Below are 23,667 nucleotides of genomic sequence, written 5' to 3'. Positions count from 1 at the left end.
GAATTCTTGGTGCATGTTTCCCAATAAGACTCTAATTTACCATCTCTCTCAAGTCATTGTTGTCATTGTACATGCGCAGATATTAAAAACAGAAGCATCAGAATTTGCAGAACAGGTGTAAATGACTTAGAAGAAAATGCAAGACAAAAATGGATCCCTCCTTAACCTCTCAGAATTGATGTTTCAAAGTAAGAGTCAGGAAGATTGTGCATCCAACGCGATTAGCTACATTCCTGAAAGCTGAATTCAAAAGTAGGCAAGCTTTACATAATGCAAAGCATGCTTAGAGTCCAGCCCTAATTTTTTTTAATGTGTTATTTTGAAGAGTGCTGCCTCATCAACATGTTTGATGGCACAGAGATTATTCTACATGGGAAGTCATGGATAGCTATGAGTCAAAGAACAATTCTGAAAAGTTAGACCCTGAATATGAAGCATCTTTGAAACGCCAAGCCTATTTACATTCCTGTTCCTGTATGCACAAGACTGGTGTTTAGATTTAAAAAAAAAAAAAAGAAAGAAAGAAAAAGGCCAAAGGCTAAAAGAGTTTTTCAAAAAGTCTTAAACAAATTCTATGTAATAGGAAAAGGAGAGATGAATCCCCAAACACAAGCAGGTGGTGGGACAGATCACCAACAGCTCCAAGACATTCATGTTATCAGAGTCTGGGCAGGAAGGAGCAGGACTCTATGGCTCATTTGATGGAACAGAACATAAGTGAACCAAAAATAGCCAACAGGTATTCACTGGAAAGTGAGGCAGGCCAATTTGAAAATAGCAGCTGAAACTGGGAGGAAAAACACCAGAGAGTTAATATCAAAAGCTGTTCACTGATACTACACAAGGAGGGGTGTGGCTAGGACAGGACTTCCAGGCTGCTGCAAAATTCTGATCTTGGTCATAGCCAGATAAGCTCATCCTAACTCCTTAAGCTATACGAAATTAACTGATTGATTTAAAAATAAATTTTTAGAAATTACCATGGTTACTTGATGAAAAGCAGATTCTGTGTCCTACTCCAGATCTACAGTATCAGAGAGCTTGAGAGTGGAGCCAAGGAATACTTAAGACATGTCAAGTTTATGCGGGGAGGGAGAGGGGGGAACATATGATTGATTCTACTTAAAATTATTTTTAAAAATCAACCGCCTTTTAGAGTGAATCATAAGTTTAGTTAGTACCAGCATTTCTTCCAATTTTATAAAAGGAAATTTTGTCCAATAAAAAAGCGTCTATCTAGAGCCATCTCCCGATCTAGACTCACAGAGAGGGAGGCCTAACTGTTTCTGGGCGATGACTCAGAGCGCTCAACCAGAAGGGCCGGGAAGGCCTGCAGAGCAGAGAGACATCCTGTTACGTAAGCCACGGCCAAGGACAGGCCCTCCCCAGGGAAGACAGTCACAGCTAGTCTAACTTTGTGGGGTGGAAGGAGGTTGCTTGCTTATGAGGCAGCACACACACTAGCAAGGCCATCATCCTATAGGGAGCTTTAGAATCTAGAAAGTACCCCCATAATCTCCTCCTTCTCCCATTCTGAATTTGAGATACTGAGAACCTTTGGTAGTGGGTAAAGGATGCATTATAGGAGGAAAATGAGTTCAGTGAGGGAGGCTAGATGCATAGAAATGGAGGTCTGGGGCTCTGACCCAACTTTTGCCCCCAGTTCTGCCACCATCCTTTTGGGCTTTTCTACAGCCAACTCCAAGCCACAAGTTCATCTTGCATTGCATGTTTTAGTTTAGATAAATTGACTATGAAGGCAGAAATTCTTAAGTACTCTATGTGCAACCATTTCTTAAACATTTAGTATTCTGGGTCTATTTCTTTCTCTGAAACAACTACCGAGTTGATTGATAATTTATGCAAGGATGATGTTCTGCTGCATTTAAATCTAGGGGTAAGCACCTCTGCCCTAATGCCGCCTCTAATTTTCCCAGCCTCGTTTTCCTTGAAGGAGTCAATGCTTGGTAGATACAAAAGAGTAAGAGTAGCTAAAGCCTGAAGTGGAAAAGATAAAGAGCTGCTAAGGTCATTCGAATGTATCCATATGCACCTGTTCTATATAGTATTTTTCTCTACTAATAGACGATCAAATGTAAATCCTAATGTACACTCCATTTTACATGCAATATGGGTTAGTTACTGTTGCTATGGAAACCTTCACTTTTGCATTTACTGATTTTAATTCTGTGACATTTGCTGACTTTAGTACAATGTAAAGTTTATAAATATAACATAAAGGTTTGTAGAGAGTTTTTTTAAAGTATTCAATTTGCATAGAGAATTCCATCACAAATCTCTAGGTACATTAGGGAGAAGGCATTAAACTGATGCCAACTAACAGTAATAAGCAAACAAGAGGCTCTTTCCAGAAATAGCTATTTCCATTGATCCTCAAAAATCTCCTTCCACTAACCAAACGCCCCATCCATTGTATAAGCCTTCCAACCACTGATTCAGTGGTAATTTCCCAGTGTAGATTTGGAAAGTAATTTTATTTATTCAAAACACTTTCAAATTTGTTACCTCATTTTAGCTTTAACATTCATCTGGTGAGAGGGACAACCAGACAGGGTTTGAGGAAAGAAATGACCTCATTTTAGGGACTACAGTGTACCTTGAAAAACACAGGTTTGCACAGCTCAGAGCTTCTTATGCACAGATTATTTTCAATAAATACAGTACAGTACTCTAAAGGTATTTTCTCTTCCTTATGATCTTCTTAATAACATTTTCTTTTCTCTAGCTTACTTCATTGTAAGAATACTGCGTGGAGTGCCTGGGTGACTTAGTCAGTTAAGCATCCAACTCTTGATTTTGGCTCAAGTCAGGATCTCAGGCCCTGAGATTGAGCCCCACATGAGGTTCCATGATGGGTATGGAGCCTGCTTGAGATTCTCTCTCACCCTCTCCCACTTTCTCCTCCTTAGCCCATGCATGCTCGCTCACACTCTTTCTCGCTCTCAAAAAAAGAAAGAAAGAAAGAAAATTATGCATAATACATATACCATATTTTAAAAAAAAGAAAGAAAACTGTGCATAATACAGATACCATACAAGATACATTAGTCAACTGTTTATGTTATTAATAAGGCTTCCAGTCAACAGCAGGCAATGAGCAGTTAAGTTTTGGGGGAGTCAAAATTTACACATGGATTTTCAATTGCACGGGGGTTAGTCAGTGCCCCTAACCTCCATCTGGTTCAAGAGTCACCTATACTTCCAATCCAGGGCAAACAATCCTTTGACTTTCAACTGGATCTTCAAGGGGTTCATTGAACATATCATCCTCTTCTTCTTATTCCCAGTCGGAGTCATCCTTGCATCCTAGCACAATTTCCGTATGTGGAATAAACGCATACTCTCTAAGTGTCCCTACATTTTTCTAATTCCTTGATTATTGTCACTTAACGACGTAGAAACTGAGACCCAGAATCATTACACAAAGATATCAAAAGTCATCTAGCAACTGACCGGGAAAATAAATGCATTGATCAGATCTGTCGAACTTACACGCATTTATGATGCTCACCCAACACTTCTGAGGCATTCCCACAGGGATGGGTGAAAATCTACCACCCTGTTACAGAGTCACATGTTAGTCTCCCCAGGGAAAGCCTGAATTCAGATAGCCACATACATACATATTTAAATATAAAAGAGAGCAGGTACAAGAAGCATTTTAAGTGGTTCCATCAAAGTCTATGCATGCAATAAAAGGAACAAATTTAACCAATATTTATTGAGTTTCTATATTGTGTCAGACACTGCTTGGCAATCTTAGGGTAGTGAAGTGTCTATAGTTGTACCTGAAGAAGGAAAGGGGATGAGAGAAAACTGTAATGCCATACTTAAGGCTTATAACGGAAAGGAAGACAGACCAACAAAATGGCAAATGGGTTTAAGAGAATCACAAGAGCTTTTCAAAGATAAGAGGCACTTGAAAGAAAACAGGACCACTAATCACCAGGAAGAAATAGGGAAATAATGAAACTCAAAAATGGGAAAGAGAATGAACTCAATCAATCTTTACTTTTAAAAAAATGCAAAGAATGTTGAACAAACTGGTAAGTAATGAAGATATTGTGAATGTAGAAAGTAATCAAAAGTAAGTTGGGCACGGAGCTTGGGAAGTGCACCATGCAGGGGAAGTAGATAAGGCTACAAAGGAGTGTGGCAGAAGTGATGAACACAAATAATGCTGGTACAGCTATTTCAAGTGGATTCTGAGAAGCAGGTAGAGTAGAAAGCACTAAACCATACACCGAGATGGGGCTTGAGGACACAGGTACATGCTGTTGACAAGAATGGATAGAGATGAAACCTGAGAAGAGTCCCTATTCTTACCCCAGCCTAGAGACCTCTTCTACTAAACACCATCCATAGCAAATCCATCACACCAAGCATTGTCCCATCCATGCTCTTCTGTCCCCTCTCCAGGTGACCCAGTGCACTGTCATCTGCTTCTTGGAAAACTATAATATCTTTCTCTAACTTCTTGCATCTGCTATTAAATCCTTCCAAAACATTCTCCACTCAGCAGCCTGAGTAATGTTTCCAAAATGCCATTTCAATGTTGTACCCTTTTTCAAATCCCCACCAAAAAAGTACACTTTGGTCTTTGGTCCTTCAAAGACTTTGGTCTTTGGTCCTTCCTGCTGGGATTCCCTTCTTCTTCCTCCAATAAATCCAAATCCTATAATTCCTTACAGAACCAACTCAATGCCAACCTTCTCCATGACACATAGCCCAAACACTCTACTGTAGTTATGGCATTATAAGGCCAGAAGACAATTTAACACTTCTTTTAAATTCTTCATGTGTCCAATCAATATTTAGTGAATATCAGTCAGATTCCAGGTCCTGTATTAGATTCTGGATGATTAAGTTAAATAAAAACAGACCTTCTTGTACAGTTGGGCAGTTTCCACACTGCAAAAAGTCAGCTGGCCAAGAGAATAGGAGACAAGGCTGAAATCCAAAACATTTCACAAAGTCCTTCAGGGCTAGTGTCCAGGAAAACCCGATAAATTTTCCCTTTGTACAGAAGGGCCATAGGCTCACCTAGAAGGAGCACCTTTTACTAATTCACATAAACATGTCCTACAGGCTGCTGTGCCTAGAAGGACAGACATGCTTATGCTGTGGGGAGCTTATAGTTACTTGTGTTTAAAAATTCTGAGCCTGCGACTTCTCTCATATTCTTCCTTCTGTCTAGAGCATTTCTTCTGCACTTGGCCCTGCATTCTGTATTGCTGATACAAAGATGAGTCTGGTGTGGTCCCTGACCTCAAGAAGGCCACTGTGACGTGATATTCACAGTGATAGGACACTCACAGTGGATTCTCAGTGTACACATACTGGCTCCCACTTAGGAACGGAAGACAAAATCATCAACCAATGAAAAAGACTCTTCCCATTGTGACCAAGGGCCTATGTAACTTCTCTGGGCCTCAATTTCTTCATCTTTAAAGTGGGGCACTGTCTGAGAGTCAATAGAATTGAGGAGTGAAGATTAACTCTGGTCCTGGATGCAGTCAGGTTCAAGCCACAGTGGGATTCCTGCTCACTGTGATACCCTGTGCTAATTACTAAACCTCTTACAGACTTTGTACCCTCATCGGAAAAATGGTGGTAATAACACTCCCTAGTAGTACTATTATGATTACCTAATAATACTACCAATACTACCACTGGTGTGCAACTTAGTTGAGACAATGATGTCTCATTGCACTTAGTTATGAGACTGGCACACAGCAAAAACTTAATAAATGTTCACTACAATTTTCATATGGTCCTGCTTTTGAATTCTGAGACCCTGCTTCATTCTCATGAATGAAGTCTCTGCCTTCAGTTTTAGAGATTCCTAACCGTTCAAGGCTCTGCATGATCTGTGTCTTCCTCAGTTTTTCTCAGTATTGTCTAGCTAGATACCATAGTTGGAGGAGGGGGATTTTTTTTTCTTTCTTTCTTTTTTTTTTAAGATTCACTAAGAAACAACCTAGAAGTTTCATGAAAATTACTACAATCCACACTTTTGTAAGGAGGAAGTTTTCTACCCAACACATTGAACAATTTCTCGGCCAAGGAAAAACAAAAGGATTGTTTTTGCTGTATCTTGGCTAGTGAGTACTCTTAGAGAGGTTGCCTTTTTCCTTTCTCTCCCTGATCTGAGGTTTTGATTATAATAGGTTAAAGGGGGACGCATGGGTGGCTCAGTGGGTTAAAGCCTCTGCCTTCGGCTTAGGTCATGAAACCAGGGTCCTTGGATTGAGTCCCGCATCGGGGTCTCTGCTCCTCAGGGAGCCTGCTTCTGCCTCTCTGCCTGCTTGTGCTCTCTGTCTCTCAAATAAATAAATTAAAATCTTTAAAAAATAATAGTAAATTAAAGGGCCTCCTTGCAACCATCACATTAATGCTGCAGCCATCACTTCAATGCTGCATGGCTTTATCTCTCTGGGTTCGGCTATTTAAGCAGCTTAATACCTCTAAAGATCATCAGATATGCAGCATTGTCAAAAAGGTAGGAGTGCCCTAGGTTAAAAATATGACTGTTTGGGTCACAGTTTACTACACATCATAAGCAACTTAGAGTATGAATGTGTACATGTATGTGTGCATATGTATGTATGCACGCTTGTGTGCGTGTGTGTGTGTGCGCACGTGCGTGACAATACTAGTTTCTGCTGGGATGACGTCCATCCTCACTGCTCTCAAAAGCCTGGTCTTGCCCATCAGGACCCTGGACCGCTTTCACCGGAAGTAGATGTTTAGTTGGCTGTCTTCCCCACTAGGCTATGAGCATCCTGAGGGCAAGGCTTGCTTGTCATCCTCCTTCATCAAAAACATAATTAAAAAACTCAATAAGTTATTGAGGGATGAATAAGCCAATGCAATCCCACCATAGACACTCAGGGTGCCACAGTAAATGCTGCTACTTTAAGGGTTTTGAAATCAAAGCTATCATAAAAAGAACAGCATTCTTTCGTCTCTCCTTTTTCCCCTGCCTCCATTAAAAAAAAAAAAAAAATCACAGGAAATATAGAATTAGGACTGAAGACCATTCCCTACCCATTCTCTCCCAACCCCCCATGCTCCTGTTATACCAAGAGTATCTGGTATCCCTTCAAGGAGGTCTCTGGAGACCCGGTAATACTATATATATATGGTGAGGTTCCTTGGAAATACAATGGAGTGAATTAAGGCAGAGATTTCAGTTTCTAACTATAAATGTCTTGACATATTTTCCTTACAGACAAACACCTGGAAATATAATAAACTGTATTTTAATGTTTATTTGTCTCAAATACAGTATTTTTTTCAACAGACAAATGCAAAGTTTTGAGTCCAGAAAAAAACAGGTTTAAATCACCATCCCAGCAAGCAGTTTTTTAAAATAGTACACACAAGTGATCATTTCAAAGCAGTTTAATGCACTTAGCCAACAGGCATTAACAGTCTTTTCAGAATAACCTAACACCTTAAGCTTATTTTCTAGTCTTGGTTCAGATGAATTTTAACCTTTCTTAAAAAAAAAAAATTAAAAAATAAAACAAAAAACTGACAGTACAGAGCACCCACTGATCTCTATAATTTTAGTACATCCTGCATTTGCATTTTAAGGTTCTTTTATGGTGACCGGAAAAAACAATCCTGGACCTTCTTTCATGTGCAGGTTTTAAGACAATGGCGCACAGAGCATTTGGAGAAGTGTGGTTCTCCAGCTCCAGCGAGTTCGTGTGGAAAAGCAAGAGGCTGTGACTCAGCAAGTTCCCCTCACCAAGGAGGGTGGGAGAAAAGGAACAGGAGGCTTGACATAGAGTCAATAACACACTATTTACCTTGATTTTATTTTTAATGTGATAGATTAAAAAACAGAAGCAAACAGTCCCTGTGATCAGAGACTCGGGGGCCAACAAGAGAATTTTGCCATTCACATCTCATCTACACCAGAGCTGTCGGGACAGGGCAGAGGCTCAGCAAGAAGGAAAGATTTATCCAGGGCCAGAGGCTCAAGCTTAGCATGGAAAGTGGTTTTGAGAAGAGCTCAGGAAACCTATCCCTAAAATGAACCAAGTGTGAGGGCCTGTGACATCACACAAAGCACCCCGTAGGGAAAGAAAGAGTCGCTACCCAATACCACCCTAGTCTTGGCCAATTTACCTCCATGGTCCCATTTAGTGTTTAAGATGCACCTGGTGTTTTTAGCTACTCTCAGTCTGTCCCCTTGGAAACTGAGTCTCTGAGACTCACCTTACACATCCTGGATAGGGTGGGATTTCAACTCTGTCTCCCCACTCTGCTTTTTCACTTGACGCACTGCCATATCACTAAGGGGTCCTTGTGCCAGGCTGGCTACCATGTAAGGAGGTTTTTCACAGAAGGCATAGCCCATCACATCCGGTTTCCCAATCCTGGCAAGGGCAGGAGGAAATTCAGGGCTGGAGACCCTGGGGGCCCATCCTTTAAAATGACTGCAGAAAGTTTCATGAACTATCTCGTGGACCTCACGGGTAAACAAATAAAGTGTCCCTGGGCAAGTTCCATAACCCTGGCTTACGGTAATTTTGCGTCTTTAAAAAAAAAAGCCATGAAAATCCATCCTTTGCTTCAGACACACTAAGCTAAAAATAGCTCAGTCAGCCAGTAACTGTGTGTAATTTTTCCTTTGTACATCTCCCCATTCACTGATTCCTTTCAACAGACAATATGCTCCAAGACAGACCGCTTGTCCCCCCTCCACAAAGTGACCAGAGTGATCTTGCCCAAAAGCAGATCAAATTATTTCATACACACACACACACACACACACACACCACCCAGGCAAAAATCTACCTTTATCAGTTCCCATTGCTCAATACAGTAGAAGCTAATGTTGATTTAATCTTTACCCTGTCTAAGGAGCTCATCTAAGCCCTTCAAGGCCTTATCTCATTAAATTCTCCCAAAACAATCCTGTGAGGAGAGGACTACTGTTGTATCACTTTCCAAATGAGGAAACCAAGACACAAAGAAATGAAACAGTCATTTCAGAGCCCTGTTTGTACTGACCATGTTAAGTCCATTTGCATAGTCTCTGAAAGGTGAAGACCAAAGCTCCTGGCTTGGATTACCAAAGCCTCCACCGTCTGTCCCCCACTTCGTCTCCAGGCTTATCTCCTACCACTTTCACCAACCCCACCTGACACATAAATATGAATACTGAACATACTCCCAGACCCTCAGCCTCAGCCATGCCAAAATGCTCACCCTTCCTCAAACAGAGTATCACCTTTCAAAGCTCAGTTTCTTTGCATGTGCCGTTCCTTCCACCAAAAACCTCCTTCCCACCATCCTTTGTGGATTTGCCAATCCAAAATCCTTACAATGTTCTCACTAAGTTCCTTCACCACAAGGATGCTACCCTCTTCATCTCTGGACCAGTAAGCCCACATAAGATGGATGCTCAAATCCACTAAACAGAGAAGCATGATAGTAACGACTAACCCCTAGAGGGGATGGGCATTATGCTAACCACTTTATAAGAATGATCCCACTCAGTCCTCATAAAAACCCAAAGCCATAGTTTCTATCATCATTCCTACAGTACCCAGGAGGGCAACCGAGACACGGAGGGGTAAATTAATTCACTCAAGCTTGCATAAACGGTAAGAAAAATAAGTCTGCATGACTCCAGAAGTTAGTCATTTAATGTTAGTGCTGTGGTAGGGGACAATACTGCGTACCACAATATTGTAATAGAAGCATATGTGTATGAAGATTATCTATAAAACGTATATTACCCATATTAAAACAGTGATAACTCAGAATCTGTTACAAAATGGCTGCCTCTGTGAAATGTGCCTTTAAAAAAAGACCACTATTGGCCACAGAGAATGTAAATTGTCACGAAGGATACAAACATAAATAAGATAGTGCCTGACCCCAAGGATCTCTTTGATCCCGTGGAGAAAATAAGATAACATTGCATACAACTCATGACTTAGCTCACTTTTTGAGATTTCACTTTTCTCCTTGAATTGAATATATGTCCTTCAAACAGCGTCATAAATTAACTTGCTATATCCTAACCTACTGGTTCTAGATCAACACTAACTCTTAACATTAATTCAAGCTCCTTCTTCCCAGTATAAATTGTGCAAAATCTTTTGATTTATGGACCTTGCACAAGGTTGCATGCCAACTGCCTCTTGACTCAGAAATAATACAAGAGAAAGAAAAACAGGAGGGAAAAAAGATCTGTCCTCAAATGGGAGGGGAAATCCTAAAAAGGAGACAGAGATCCCTGGGTAAATGTTTCTGCCTGGTATTAAATGCTAATGGTAATCGTAACAGTCACCATAGCTAAATCCTTAGCACCAGCGTCCCATCTTGGTCCCCACTGGGAGCCAAGCTTGGTTATTAAAAATACTAATTCTTTGAGTTTAAATCATGGTACAAAGGAGCCAGATAATTTTTTAAATATTTATATGGTGTTAATTTTTAAAACATAAGCATAAGTGTAAAGAATTCAGGCAACTCAAAATATATTTTTAAGAGACTTAAGAGCACAGTGAAACAGTCATAATTTTAGTCAAGAGCTAGATTCAAAAGGGAGCTCAATATGCTCCTAGGCATGATTGATGTATATGCTTGTGTGTATTACATGTATCTATTAATACATTAACAGCAATTTTTTGCATAGCAGAATTAGAGAAAATTTGTATTGACCTCTTTGCATATTGTTGTCTTTTATAAATACCCTATATTGATAATGTACCGTGTTTTTAAAATCAGAAAAATTAAACAGATCTTAAAGCACACGCAATTTAATTTTAAATAAAATTGGCAAAGAAAACCATCACACATTCTGAAACAGGGTAGGTTAGTGATGTGTTTTTCAACATCGGTGGCATGATGCTAAAGACTGATACAATTTTAGGGCAATCAGAAAACTGGAAAAGGAGAAAGGGGTTCGAAACATAGACGTTTTTGCAGGATCGAAGTACAAATTCATGGTTGGTAAGTGTGTTTAATTTGGCCAGTCCCTGGTTATCACCAGGCAACTAGTGTTATGATCTACAAGACCTGAGACCATTTAGCAGCATTTCAGAGTCCAAAGAAGCCCCGCCTGTGTCTGGTTTCCACACTTCCAAAATCAGGAGCATGGGCTAGATGATCTTCCGTGTCTATTCCAGCTCTGAAATTCTAGGAGTCAGCTAATTTGAGAGTGGTAGGCTATCCATCAAATGTTTTCCAACAAAACCTTTCAAAGGCAGGAGATTCACACTAACTGCTTAATTTCAATTCAAGCAAGAAATTTTAGCCAACTGCAGGGTAATTGTGACTAAAATTATAACACATAAGAGGACTTTGTGTGTGCGTGTGTGGGTGTACTGTCCAATGGTCAACCTTGTTTATTCGTTTAGCTTTTGCCTGTCTACATAAAGACAAACTTCCCGAGTCCTAAGGAATGACCCATATCAGAAAGCAAAATTTAATAAGCACGACCTTCTCCAAAAAAGAAATACATATATAATATATATATATGTCCACATATATATATACATATATATATGCAAACAACTTAATGTTTGAGCGATGCAAGATACTTGACCAGAAAGATTGATAAAAAATTATTTATGTGGCACTCTCAATAAAAATCACAGGTGACCTGGTCAAGGGGACAAAGTATAAGAAGGTAGGTGTAATTGAAAGAATTCAATAATGAAAAATCAAGGAAGCTCTGCCTTGAGACTAGCGGGACAGATCAGCACTTCATAACACACAGGTGCATCTCTAAGGAAAGCAGGAGGGGGCAGCTTTCCTACCCATGGCCCTGCTCCCTCTGGCCAGAAAGACACCACCTGGTGCCATTCAGCACACCACCGCTTTCACGCGCGTGCATTTTCACTGTGTTAGGGAGTAAGCCACAAGGTGTCACAGTGGATCAATTGGCAAGGCTGTTATCAGTCCAGACACGCAGGTGGTGCTTCAGACTTCCGACCAGTGCTGACACAGCTCCCCTGGAGAAGTCTGTACAGAGCTGCATTTTGAGAGGTGCACCTCTTTAGACGAAATGGCCAGTCCAGGACAGCAGATGTGGGCTCCCCAGCCCTCCCTGGGGCCCCCATTTAGGTGGCCGTGCAGAGGCACTGTTGAGACAAGGGATTTTCTAATATTCTGTTGTACCCTCTGAGTTCTTAGCAGGAGCGAGCCCCGAACCCAGCTTTCTCCCAATGGAATGGAGCACATGTGTCCCACACATGGGTCAATTCCTAATCCTTAACTATAGGTAAGTCTCAGAGATCATTATACCCTGGATTTGCGGGGGAGAGCACGGCCACAAGAAGGCATATGATTATTATGTCAGTGCTACTATATAACAGTTGGAGACCCTGGTGGCGTTACCTTATCGTGGCATTACCGAATCCATGAGTCTTAAAACGTCACTGTAAATTTGGTTAATAAAATTGCACCGTGCTAGCACAAGTCATGTAAAAAATATTTGCAAAGATACTTGCAGGAAACCAAGCCATCTTGTATTATTTATGTGACTTAATTTGCTGCTGGGATAGATAATAGGGACTGCAAATCATCATCATCATCATCATCTTAGTTCCATTCCTTGAGCATTTACTATACACAGAAATCCCACCCCCCTTATTGTGGGAGATGCATTCCAAGACTCCCAGTGGATTCCTGAAATCGCGGAGAGCACCAAACCCTGTATGTACTGTTTGCTCCTAGAATACACCCCTATGATAAAGTGAAATTTATAAATTGGGTATAGTAGGAGATTCACAACAATTACTAACAATTAAATAATTATAACAATCTGCTGTGATAAAAAGTTATGTGGCTATGATCTCCCTCTCTCAAAATACCAGGATGTACTATTGTCACCCTTCTTCCGGTGAAGATGTGAGATGACAAAACGGGTACGTGATGAGGCAAGGTGAGGAGAATGGTGTAGGCATCGCGATACAGCGTTAGCCTGCTACCGACCTTCCGACAATATAGCAGAAGCGGGGTCCTCTGCTCCGGGGCCTCAGCTGACTGCAGGGAACTGAAGCTGAGCAAAGCAAACTCTGGGTAAGTGGAGGAGGGGGTCCTACTGCTCCAGGCATTTTACATCCACTATCCAGTCACCTCCCAAGCTAAAACTCAAGCTAAGGAAACAAACACTCAGGACGCCTGGGTGGCTCAGTTGGTTAAGTGACTGCCTTTGGCTCAGGTCATGATCCTGGAGTCCTGGGATCGAGTTCCACATGGGGGTCTCTGCTCAGTGAGGAGTCTACTTCTCCCTCTGACCCTCCCCCTTCTCATGTGCGCTCTCTCTCTCTGTCATTCTCTCTCTCTCAAATAAATAAATAAAATATTTTTTAAAAAAGAGAGAGAAAACAAACACTCAGAAAAGTTAAGAAACTTCCTTAAGATCACACAGCAAGCAAGAGGCAAGCTGGGATTTGGATCCAGATCTGACTTGCTGTTAAGTCCTACTTCCATTTAGATCTTTATATTCCAGGCACATCACTCTTTTCGTTCCAGAGGAGAAAAGCACTGGTGGAAACACTGTGCGCACATACACAAACATATTTTGACTGGGGAGAGCACCTCTCTCTCTCCGTCTGCCTCTGTCTGTCTCTCTCTCACCCATACACAGACACTACAGTCAGCAAACACCAGTTATTATAAAACACAAGATCATACACTAATATAACTTTCCATATTTTCTGTTGTGCAAATCACTTCAAATAAGCTAATTAATGGCTCTGAAAGCCCTTTCCCAAAGTGCAAAGCGCTCTAGGAAATGTAAGGTACACTCATGATTCATCTCATAATTCATGGCTGTGGGCCCCTAGGTAGATCCAAAGAGGGAGAAGTGGTAGATATATCAAATGAGAAAAAACACTAGGATAAGTGTAAATATTTTTAATCAGAAGTCAGGAGACTCCCAGCAAATTCACACCACCCAGAAGGCAAAATTCTCAGGTCAACACTTTCTTTTCAGAAGAAATTCCCTTTCCAGGCTTCTTGCCTCTGCAGGTCTGGGTGAGCATTCTATCAATGAACTCTCACCGGGCTATTAGGCTCACAGATTCTTTTCCAGCTGTAACTGTGGGTAAGATTCAAGGTAAATTTCAGTGTCGATGTGGATAGTACTGGTACAATGGAATTTTCTTTATATAACTGGTATATTTTGCATATCAACCATGTGCTCAGGAACACTAAGGGGACAACTGAGAACAAGACAAAGAAGGCCTCTGCCTTCACGCAGCTCATTTGCTATGGGGGACAAGCAGATGCTCCAGAAATAAACTAGAAGCAAGAAAATATCAGCTTGCTATTATTTCTATGAAGAAAATTATCAGGATATGTGATTAAAAGTGAGTGGGGTTAAGGGAGGTCATTTTAATTGAGGTGATCCAGGAAAGCTTCTCTGTGAAGAGGACATTTAGGCTGATCAGGAGAGGACCTACAAAGTGCTGGGACTCATGCCCTTCATTGTCATCATCTTCTTTGAGGCATTTAATTGATTACCTGCAAATAAAGCCAACACTATGCCAAATTCTAATACCAATTAGATCTGCTAATACTTCTATGGGTTATTATAGAAGAATCTGTATATCCATCCTACCACTGAGGGCAAAGGCATTGAGACGTGAACAAGCTTGGAGAGTTAACAGATCCAAAGATGCCCCTTGTGACTGGAATCTGCTGGACACGTGGTAGGAGATAAGACTGGACATCTGGAAGGAGCAGATCAATCCATTCTTATATCTAGAGCAAGGAGCTTATTCTAGGTGTAACGGAAAGCTCAATAGTGACGTGACTGGATTTATGCTGCAAAAATATCACTTTGGCTGCTTGGGGGGAATAGATTTAAAGGTGGTGAGAAGGAGCAGGGAGCAAAATTAGCAAGCCATCCTAATCCTGAAACGAGAGGACGGGGTTGCGACATCACCAGAACAAGAGTAGTTCCCTCTTCTTCAGAGGGGTCTGTCAAATCTCTAACACCGGGCCTTCTGTTTTCAGCTGGAAGACTAAAACTTCAAACTAGGTTAGTCAAAAGTGGTGGTAAAGTGAGGGCAAATCAGGGCTTCCAAAGGGGAGAGGAGGACCTTTACCACACATCTGCTTTGGAGGGGAGCACTGAATGGAGGAATGAGAAGCTGCAACCCTAAGGATGCCCAGGTATGGACTCGGTCTACATGTCTCTGAGCTTTACTTTTCTTGTATCTCTTACAAGACAAACCACAATGCATGCGTCTCAGGCTTGGGGTAGATCAAATAAGGAAACCCATCTTCTGTCCAATAATGGGGGGCATTTATGGTAAAGACAAGGGCCTCAGTGGGAGCTGAAGTAGGCTGCAAGGGTAGGGAGGGAACATCAACCCCCAACAAAGAAAGGCGGAGACACAAGGTGTGGAGATTGCCTCTTAGAAGGGGATCACACTGGGCGAGTGGGAAGCCCCTGTGTGTCTTTATTTTCCCTAAGATTCCTCACTGAGTACCTGCAAAGGAAGCCAACACCACGCCAAATTCTAATCCTAATTTAATCTCCTAATCTCATTATTTATGACAATCAAAACACCATCTTCTCCAGAGCATGCCTGAGAAGAGTCAAGCACTGGATGGACACCTAAATATTTTTAAGTAAAAAAATTAAACTTTTAGATGATTATGCATAATAATCTCTTCAGAGAAGACCACTTCAGTGAATACTGAAGACACTCATTCTTCAAGAGGGAGTGTTATTGTGGTTCTTTTCTCTCAATAGCCAGAGTGTATTGTCCATCTCTGGCACCATTCTCTGGAATTGCACATGGTCTCTTTTGAAATCAGTCAGGAGTCTAAGAGACAGATAGTTAAATCAAGTTAGGTAGATGAGGTCCCATTTCCAGCCACTGCCAAAGTCAACCTGTCCTAGGGAGAAAAAATGAATTTGTTCACCAAATAAATTTCTACAGGTGAAACTAGAATCCTAGCTAGTATTTCCTATTTCAAGAGAGGTACTATAGCAGAGAGGTTAACAGCACAACCTCTAAAATTCAACTAGCATCTGTGTGATCTTGGACAATTTACTTAACCCTTTGTTTCCTCAGGAAAAACACAGTTAGTTGTACCTACCTCCTGAGGTGATTGTGAGGATTACATGTGCTGACCTACAACAGGGACTCAACACCACACTCAACTCATAGTGAGCTCCGTGTAGATGGTAGCTATTTCCACTCTGCCCATCTTTTTTAAGGGCATATCCCCTTTAGTACGTGAACACACCCACAGTCCACCCCATATTAATGTAGCATGGCCCCTCACTGTAAGTTTGTATGTATTCTTTCATAACCAAATTGTAAGCTTCTAGAGCACAGAAAGTGTTTTAATCATCTCTATATTTCCAGACTCTGGGATTGTCATTGCCTGAAATATGACAATTCTTGAAGAAATAACTAAATTTTGTTTTAAGTATTAATAGTCCCCTATGTCCAGATGCATACTCCTACAATTTAAGCTTTTTTTAAAAAGCTAGGCTTGAACTGATGAAAGAAAGAAAGATAGAAAGAAAGAAAGAAAAAGAAAGAGAGAGAAAGGGAGAAAGAGAGGGAGAGAGAGGGAGGGAGGGAGGAAGGAAGGAAGAGATAGGGAGGAAGGCAGGGAGGGAGAAAGGGAGAAAGAAAGAAAGAAAGAAAGAAAGAAAGAAAGAAAGAAGAGAAAGGGAGAAAGAGAGGGAGAGAGAGGGAGGGAGGAAGGAAGGAAGAGATAGGGAGGAAGGCAGGGAGGGAGAAAGGGAGAAAGAAAGAACAACATCTTTGTCAGATAATGACAAAGGTATATGTAATATCTACGTCAGCTGAACATTTCTTAAAGCTGTTTTCTGACACTTTAAAAAAGAGATTGTTTTCTAAGATCAATTGTATTTTGAGACCCACCAACCAAACCCAAATAAGTTTATGAATCTTGTTCTTAACAATGGATAAAGTTGGATGTTTAGAGTTGTTTGTTTTATGTTTTGTTTGCTTGTTCAGAAAGGAGGTGCTCTGTTTCCCCATGAAAAATGAGTTACTGTGGACAAATGTAATAAAAGGAGATTTATAGCCCTGTTCTCCATACAATTTAAATTAATTTCTTTCTGAAACCCAAACAAAAAGCTAAATGCATAACAAATGCATACGGGTTTTAAATCCTATGTCATAATTTACGCACCAAAGAGGAAGAAATTTAAATGTGCATTGATTTTAGACTGATAAGAATCAGTGTTGACTGTGAGTTGAGAGATTTTTTTTCTTCTTGGCCTCCTACTAATAGTTAGTTTGCAGCAATTTTTAATTAAAAACAGTTCCCATAGTAAGAACATGGGGGAAAAAAGACGTCAGGAAAATAAAATCGGTACAAGAGTCCTGCAATTTGTTTTCTGGGGCCATGTAGAGATTTTGAAAAATAAGAGAGTTTGGAAGTTCTCATTTTTAAAGCTGCACTTTTGGTTTCATTTAACATTTTCAAAACAGCTTTCCTTACCACTACCAACGCCCCCTCCCCCCACTCCTCACAACCCCCTTCGGAAAAACTTGGAAAGTTCTCTGTTTAACACTGAAAATCATTCATAAGACGCAAAGTAACAGCAGCATTTTTCTTTCTAAATTTCTAGGAAAAAAAAATCCGAGTTATCACAAAACATTTCTCATATTTTTCCACCTATCCAAAATACCTAATCTCATTTTAACTAGACTCCGTCTGAACATCATGGATACTAAGCTACCCCATGAATAAACATGATGTTACAACGTGAAACCCGGTGACTGAAGTATATAAAAATGTAACTGAAAGAGAAGAATGAGAGCCCCCCACCCCCTCCCACGCCCTCCCCAGGGAGCTGCAGAGTTGAGCAAGGAGGGGTGCAGGCAGCAGATTTAAATTTCAAGGTCTTCAAACATTTTTCGCGTTCATATTAAATCCTGTAAAACCAAAAACTGTAATTCTAATAAAAACCTTGTGTGTGTGGCTTCCAATTGTAATCACAGTTTTCTCTTTTGGAGTGGGATGTGTAATGTTGATAAAAGAAGAAAAAAAACCCTCGAAACAGAAGAAATACATAATGGAACCCACACTTTCCTGGAGTTTGTGGTGTTTTATTAAAATTAGAGTATTGCCAACAGGAAAAATACATATATACTTAAAAACAGCTTTGTTGCAATGGAGACATGTTGGGTCATTTGAGGAAAAAGAAAGGTACAGAAAAGTTAAACTACAAAAATGAAGATTTTTATAACTTGATAAACTTTCTTAAATTCTATAGTAATGCAACATTAGTGAAATCCTCTCACTAAAAATGAAGGTCACTATGATGTGTCCCATATTTTATCTATTTTTTTCATTTCACAGACCTCAGGAAATGAAAAAAAATACTATTTACTGTTAACTAATTACTGAAGCTTTTTACAGAGCAAATTCTGGTTATCTGTAGATCACGTTTTCATCGGCTATCTGCACTCTGCATGAAATGCTAAACTCTCTAATTGTGCAGTTGTGTTCTTCCTAGATACATTTGGGACAGCAAGGCCATTCAAATACAAATATTTTGGAAGATGTCGGGTAAATCATGGTAGCATACACAACGGAAAATGTCACCCCCTTCCTCCTGCCTGGGAATTACAGTGACCAACAGTGACGCAAACCTCAGAGTTTCTCTTAATTTCATTTAAAAGGTGGAGGGGGGAGGACACCCACACATTCCTTTATGAAATTCCACTGAGATTCTGATGTTGCAAATAAATTGTATTTCCCAGAACAACCAATAGCATTTAAAATATATTTTTTGTTGTTTCTGTTCGCTTTGTAATACAATTCATGTTCCTTTAAAAAGGTCCTATAATCTCTGAGACACTTGCTTTCCTTTGCCACAGAGATTTAGGACACAAATCACCTCATGGGTAAAATAATGGTGGAGAAGGTGGGGATGAGCACTTTTAGGAAAACAGGAGGCTGATGTCCAAAGCAGCTTCGGGGCACACCAGGCCCCTAGAAGCACTGGGATTGTGTTAATTCCAGCGACATAGTTCTTGAACTCTCTCTCCTCTTCCATCTACGGGTTCACTGATTGGCAAGTTAACAATTGTTTACTGAGTACCTACTTTGTCCCAGGAACTGCGAGCTCCAAGCATTACTTTAAACAAGACTGGCAAGGTCTCTGCCTTCAGCTTTTTCTCCACTTTGACTTCACTGTTTCAGTACTATTTGTGAGTTCAAACTTAACACCATGAGCACAGAAGTAATGTCTGTGCTCCTCATGCTGGTTCATAATACGTTCTCGTACGAAAGAAAACCAAACCCAGGGTGTTTGTAGCATCTGAAATTTTTAAGACTCTTAGGAGTCTCGTGAGGTAATTTTCAGATGAGGAACCATGATCTATGCCAAATAGTTTTAGGAAGTGACAGAAACAAGAAAGGAACAAGATTAACTCCCAATCCAACGCTCTTTAAATTCTTACCACCCAGCTTCTGAAGGACTTTGATTTAGGTGGAAGAAATGGAGCAATCGCAGGAGATGCCCCTGGGATCCTCTATAGGAGAATAGGTAAGCCCCATGGTTCTTTACCAGGTTCTTCCTTTTCCATAAATAAGGAGCCTTCTAGGAAATTTCTATGAACTTGACTACAATTTATTCATCAACACCGATCTGCAACAATTTCTTTCTAGCCAAGTCTATGTTCAAATAGAAATGGGGGCTTTCCAGTATTACCCAAATTGTGTGTGTGTGTGTGTGTGTGTGTGTGTGTGTGTGTGTGTTATTAGGAATCAATGAAATAATACAATGTAGTATAGGATCAGGAACCAGAAGACAGGAGAAAGAAGTGAGTATATCTTCCCAAAATGACTGAACACCTTGGTTAAATTGCAAAAGTCACTCAACAATCTATTTGATTTTGTGTGTGAATAACCTCTTAACTCTTTCCAGGGCTATTACTACATTTTGTTTCAACCGTCTCTAAAACTCAGAACAACTTTATCGTCCATAACCATTGTGGAAGGCACAATGTAACTTCCTCATGAGAAGTTTTTTGTCTAAATATTTTATTTTCCAACTACAGACTATGATCAAAATTTAATATTCAATATTAATATTTAAATATCATAAGAGAAATTATTTTATTCTCTCCTCTGTTTCACACGAAATGAAAACAAATTTATGGCCTTTGGGTTCATGACGTCATTTAATGCTTGGCAAAGAGAAAAGAAGTGTCAGGGCAATTATTTGGATAATTGTAAAAAAGATCTAATTAAGGAGGGGGAAAGGTTCGCGGTTGGCTCTAGAACATACCAGAAAACACTTCACAGTGATTGTTTGTCACAGTCAGAGAGGTTTTAAAAAATCTTTAATATTTGTCAGAGCAAGCTCTTCTCTCCAGTTTCTTGAGCTAGGAAGCTGTTTGGGTTTTTTTCTTTTCTTTTTTCTTTTTTTTCCTACTCAGAGAAAAATCTTGAAAAGTAATACCCCATAATCCAAAAGGTAGGAGTTCCTGAGTTTAGCTCTCACAAAAGATAATGTGGCTTTTTTAAGGAAACATACTAGGAATAGGGGACTTTTCAAAGGTTTTCTCTCAAATGGGAAACAAATGTGGGACCTTTCTGCATCTGCAGATTTTCATGAGGGCCAGGACAGGGAAGTGCCCACATCATCTCGCTCTGAACGGGCCAAGTGATAATTTAGGAGTATAGGGGGAACACAGATATGAGGGAAATCTGCCTGTTCTCCTATCCAAAGAGGATGGCAGAAAAACCTCATTCCACAACTTCCCAGAAACTTTCTAAAACGTAAGCTGGACGCGGGTTATTTTTAAATCCTGTTGCTGTTCAAGAACTGAGCCCTAATGGCCCTTGTTCTCTTGTTTTCAACCAAGTATATTTTTAAGACCTTCTTTAACCCCAGATTTGTATTGGAATGAATGTGTGTCTGAACTACAAGACATTTTCTATCCCCTGAATTCTGATAAGCAGGCTATGACAACCAACAGTTTCTGCAAGAATTGAAGAATCCCACAGATAGTTCCAAAAAACTGAATGAAATATACAAACTGTAACAAACACAACAACAAAACACAAGAGTATCATTTACTGCCAACAGGTCACCATCCTAAGCAAAACAGGGTTTACATTTCTGTAAAAGCTACTGGCTTCTGGGGAAGCAACAGGATCATCAATTATATTTAACTTCTATGATGTATTAACATATAAAGAAAATAGCAGTCCTAAAGACAACCCAGTTTAAAAAAAAAAAAAAATCAGCCCTTGTCCAGCAGTTAACCAATCAGAAAGCAAGTCACATCTTGTTAGCTGTATTAAATACATTAGGCGTCATGAATTCTCCATGGCTCTGTTGACAATTTAAGCAAGTGTGTTTTATTTTATCATACAACACTAACTGAGTCCTTTCCAGAGCTGAGAGTCAGTCTGCAATCTAAAATTCCAACAAAGCTATTCCCTTAAAGCTCTTTGCCATCAACCCTCTGGGTATTTGCACTCTGGCAGAGAAGACGGGAGTCCCAGCGATTCCTACTTCCTAAAGTGACTTTGGTGCACCTATAACAAACTCCTTCTCAGAACACTTCAACACAAAGCCCCAACTTACAAGCAAATGAACAGCCCAGCAGCAGGACCCGCCAGCCTAGCTAGCACAGAGAAAAAGTCAACTGGCATTAAATATTTAAATTGCAGGAGTCAGTCTGGAGTTTTGCATTTACAAAGTTCTGAAAGTCCTGTTCTCTGCTCCCAGAGTTACTGGCCGAGAAGGCAGAGGCTCGCTCGCTCTTTAAGGCACAAGATTACAAATATGCAAAACTCGAGCTGACTTGAATGCAGAGCCAGCTCCCGGTGGAAGGTAGAGCTCCTTGGGAGACACTCCCATCAGCGATAAGAGAAAGTCGAGAACCCCCTTGCCCCAAGCAACTGGTTTCTGAATTTAACATGGAAATACACAATGTGTCCCTCCAGGGCTAGTTCTGAAAAGTGTAGGGGGTTACCCTTCTGCCCCCTCCACCTCGATTTTGATGACTTTGAAAAGCAAATGCAGGTCAAAGCAGACTTCCTGGGGGATTTGTTAAAAATTTATTTTGCCAGATGCAAATGATTCCCCAAATCCCTGGGAATTATATCTCACGAAACACCAGCGGGACCGACTCAGAGCCTGCAAGCCCCAGAGTTCGGGAAGAACAGCCTATCTGGAGACCAGGCAGGCGAATCAAGTGCTGGGTTGTCTATTTCAAGATTCCGGCAGAAACTGTCCCCAGCTCCAAGAGTTGCTGTGCCTGGAAACCCAGCGTTCAAACTAGTGGATTCATCCTGGCGCTCATTTCCACGTACGTGGTAGTATCTAGTGGGACACTTCCCACAGAATTCAGCCAGCAACCCAGGAAAAGCCCATGCCCAGCTTAAAAAAAAAAAAAAAAAGACGCAAACACACACCCAAGGTTGAAGTACTTACCTCTGTGCGAGTCTGCAGTCTCTTGTTCATCTCATAGATTCGGTACTCTGGCTGTACCATGTATGGTGTATGTCTCCTATAAAATGGGCCGAAAGGAGAAGAATAGAAGGGGTCATGTGGTGTGCTGGACATCTTGCCTGCTTGTCGAAAATCAAGCTAAACAGAGTATCAGTAACGTCCATGCAGAGCACATGGGCTGTGTTCCTCACAGTACAAAGTAGACGCACGCACACGCTCACACACACACACACACACACACACACACAGAGAGAGAGGCAGGCAGGCAGGCAGGCTGAACACACTGGCTGGGAACTGCTGTTGGAGCCCTCTATAGCAGGAGAGGAGAGGGAGAGCGAGAGAGGAGGGAGGGAGGGAGGGAAGGAGGGAGGGAGGGAGCACGGGAGAGGAGGGAGAGGGAGAGAGCAGGAGCTTCAGAGAGGAAGGGAGGTTGGTAGGGAGGAAGGGAGGAAAGGAGGGAGGGAGGGAGAGAATGAGAGTGAGAGAGAGAGAAGCTGGATAGCTTTAGGCACCACTGCTTGTTTTTAAAGAAGCAGTTTGTGGAGAGGTCATTTCCTGTCCACACTGTAGACTAGTTCAAAAATATAATTCTCCTCACAGTCTGACAGAAGTCTAAGGTTTGGTTTTAATTTTTTTCTCCAGCCAGGACCCTTCACAACCTGATTGCTAAGCTTGTTAGCATATAGGTGGTTTAACCGCTGCCCGAGCCACTCACCCCTGAGAGACACACTGTTGTAGTGGATCAGAAATGTGATTACTACCAAATACAGAAACACTGCACGGGGGTCCCTGGTATTAGAGCTGGTGATTCACTCGCATGCCAAGGTTTCCCTCCACACTCATCTCCCTATATAGTTTTGGTTTTACTTGCTGGTGTTACAGACTTTGTTACAGGGCTTGTTACAGACTTTACATTTTACCCACTCCTCACCCCCTGCTCCCTCACAATCACTCCTTTTCCCAGCCCCTCCCTATTCTCCCAAGGCTTCACTCAAGCAGGTTTAAGGGGTTCTGGGTTCGGGTTATGGAGGGTTTTCAAGTAAAAACAATCATTCAGAATGTGGAATCCCTAAGATATATCCATGGAGCAAGGGTTGTTTTTTGGGTTGTTTTTTATTTCCCTTCTTGAAAAGAAAAACAAAAAACGAAAAACAAAACTATTCCCAAAGCCGCCCTCCAAATAAGATAGG

General features: G+C 40.9%; 1 protein-coding gene across 10 annotated transcripts in view; it reads right to left on the bottom strand.

Annotated features, from left to right (window-relative positions):
* Positions 1-22,892, bottom strand: part of LDB2 (LIM domain binding 2) — a 375,542-nt gene extending 352,650 nt beyond the window's left edge. For 5 of the 10 annotated variants that reach the window (XM_045998063.1, XM_045998062.1, XM_045998066.1 and 2 more), the window contains exon 1: positions 22,460-22,891. In XM_045998063.1, coding sequence (XP_045854019.1) covers positions 22,460-22,591 — 132 coding nt within the window. In that variant the 5' untranslated portion in view covers positions 22,592-22,891. Of the gene's footprint in view, positions 1-22,459 lie in introns of all 10 variants that reach the window. The other 5 variants (XM_045998065.1, XM_045998060.1, XM_045998061.1 and 2 more) reach the window with 5 other exon arrangements.
* Positions 22,893-23,667: the final 775 nt, after the last annotated feature.

The sequence above is a fragment of the Meles meles genome, chromosome 2 (genome assembly GCF_922984935.1).
Source record: "Meles meles chromosome 2, mMelMel3.1 paternal haplotype, whole genome shotgun sequence".
Classification (NCBI taxonomy): domain Eukaryota; kingdom Metazoa; phylum Chordata; class Mammalia; order Carnivora; family Mustelidae; genus Meles; species Meles meles.
Note: the sequence above shows the minus strand (reverse complement) of the source record. Positions and strands in the feature narration are given on the sequence as shown.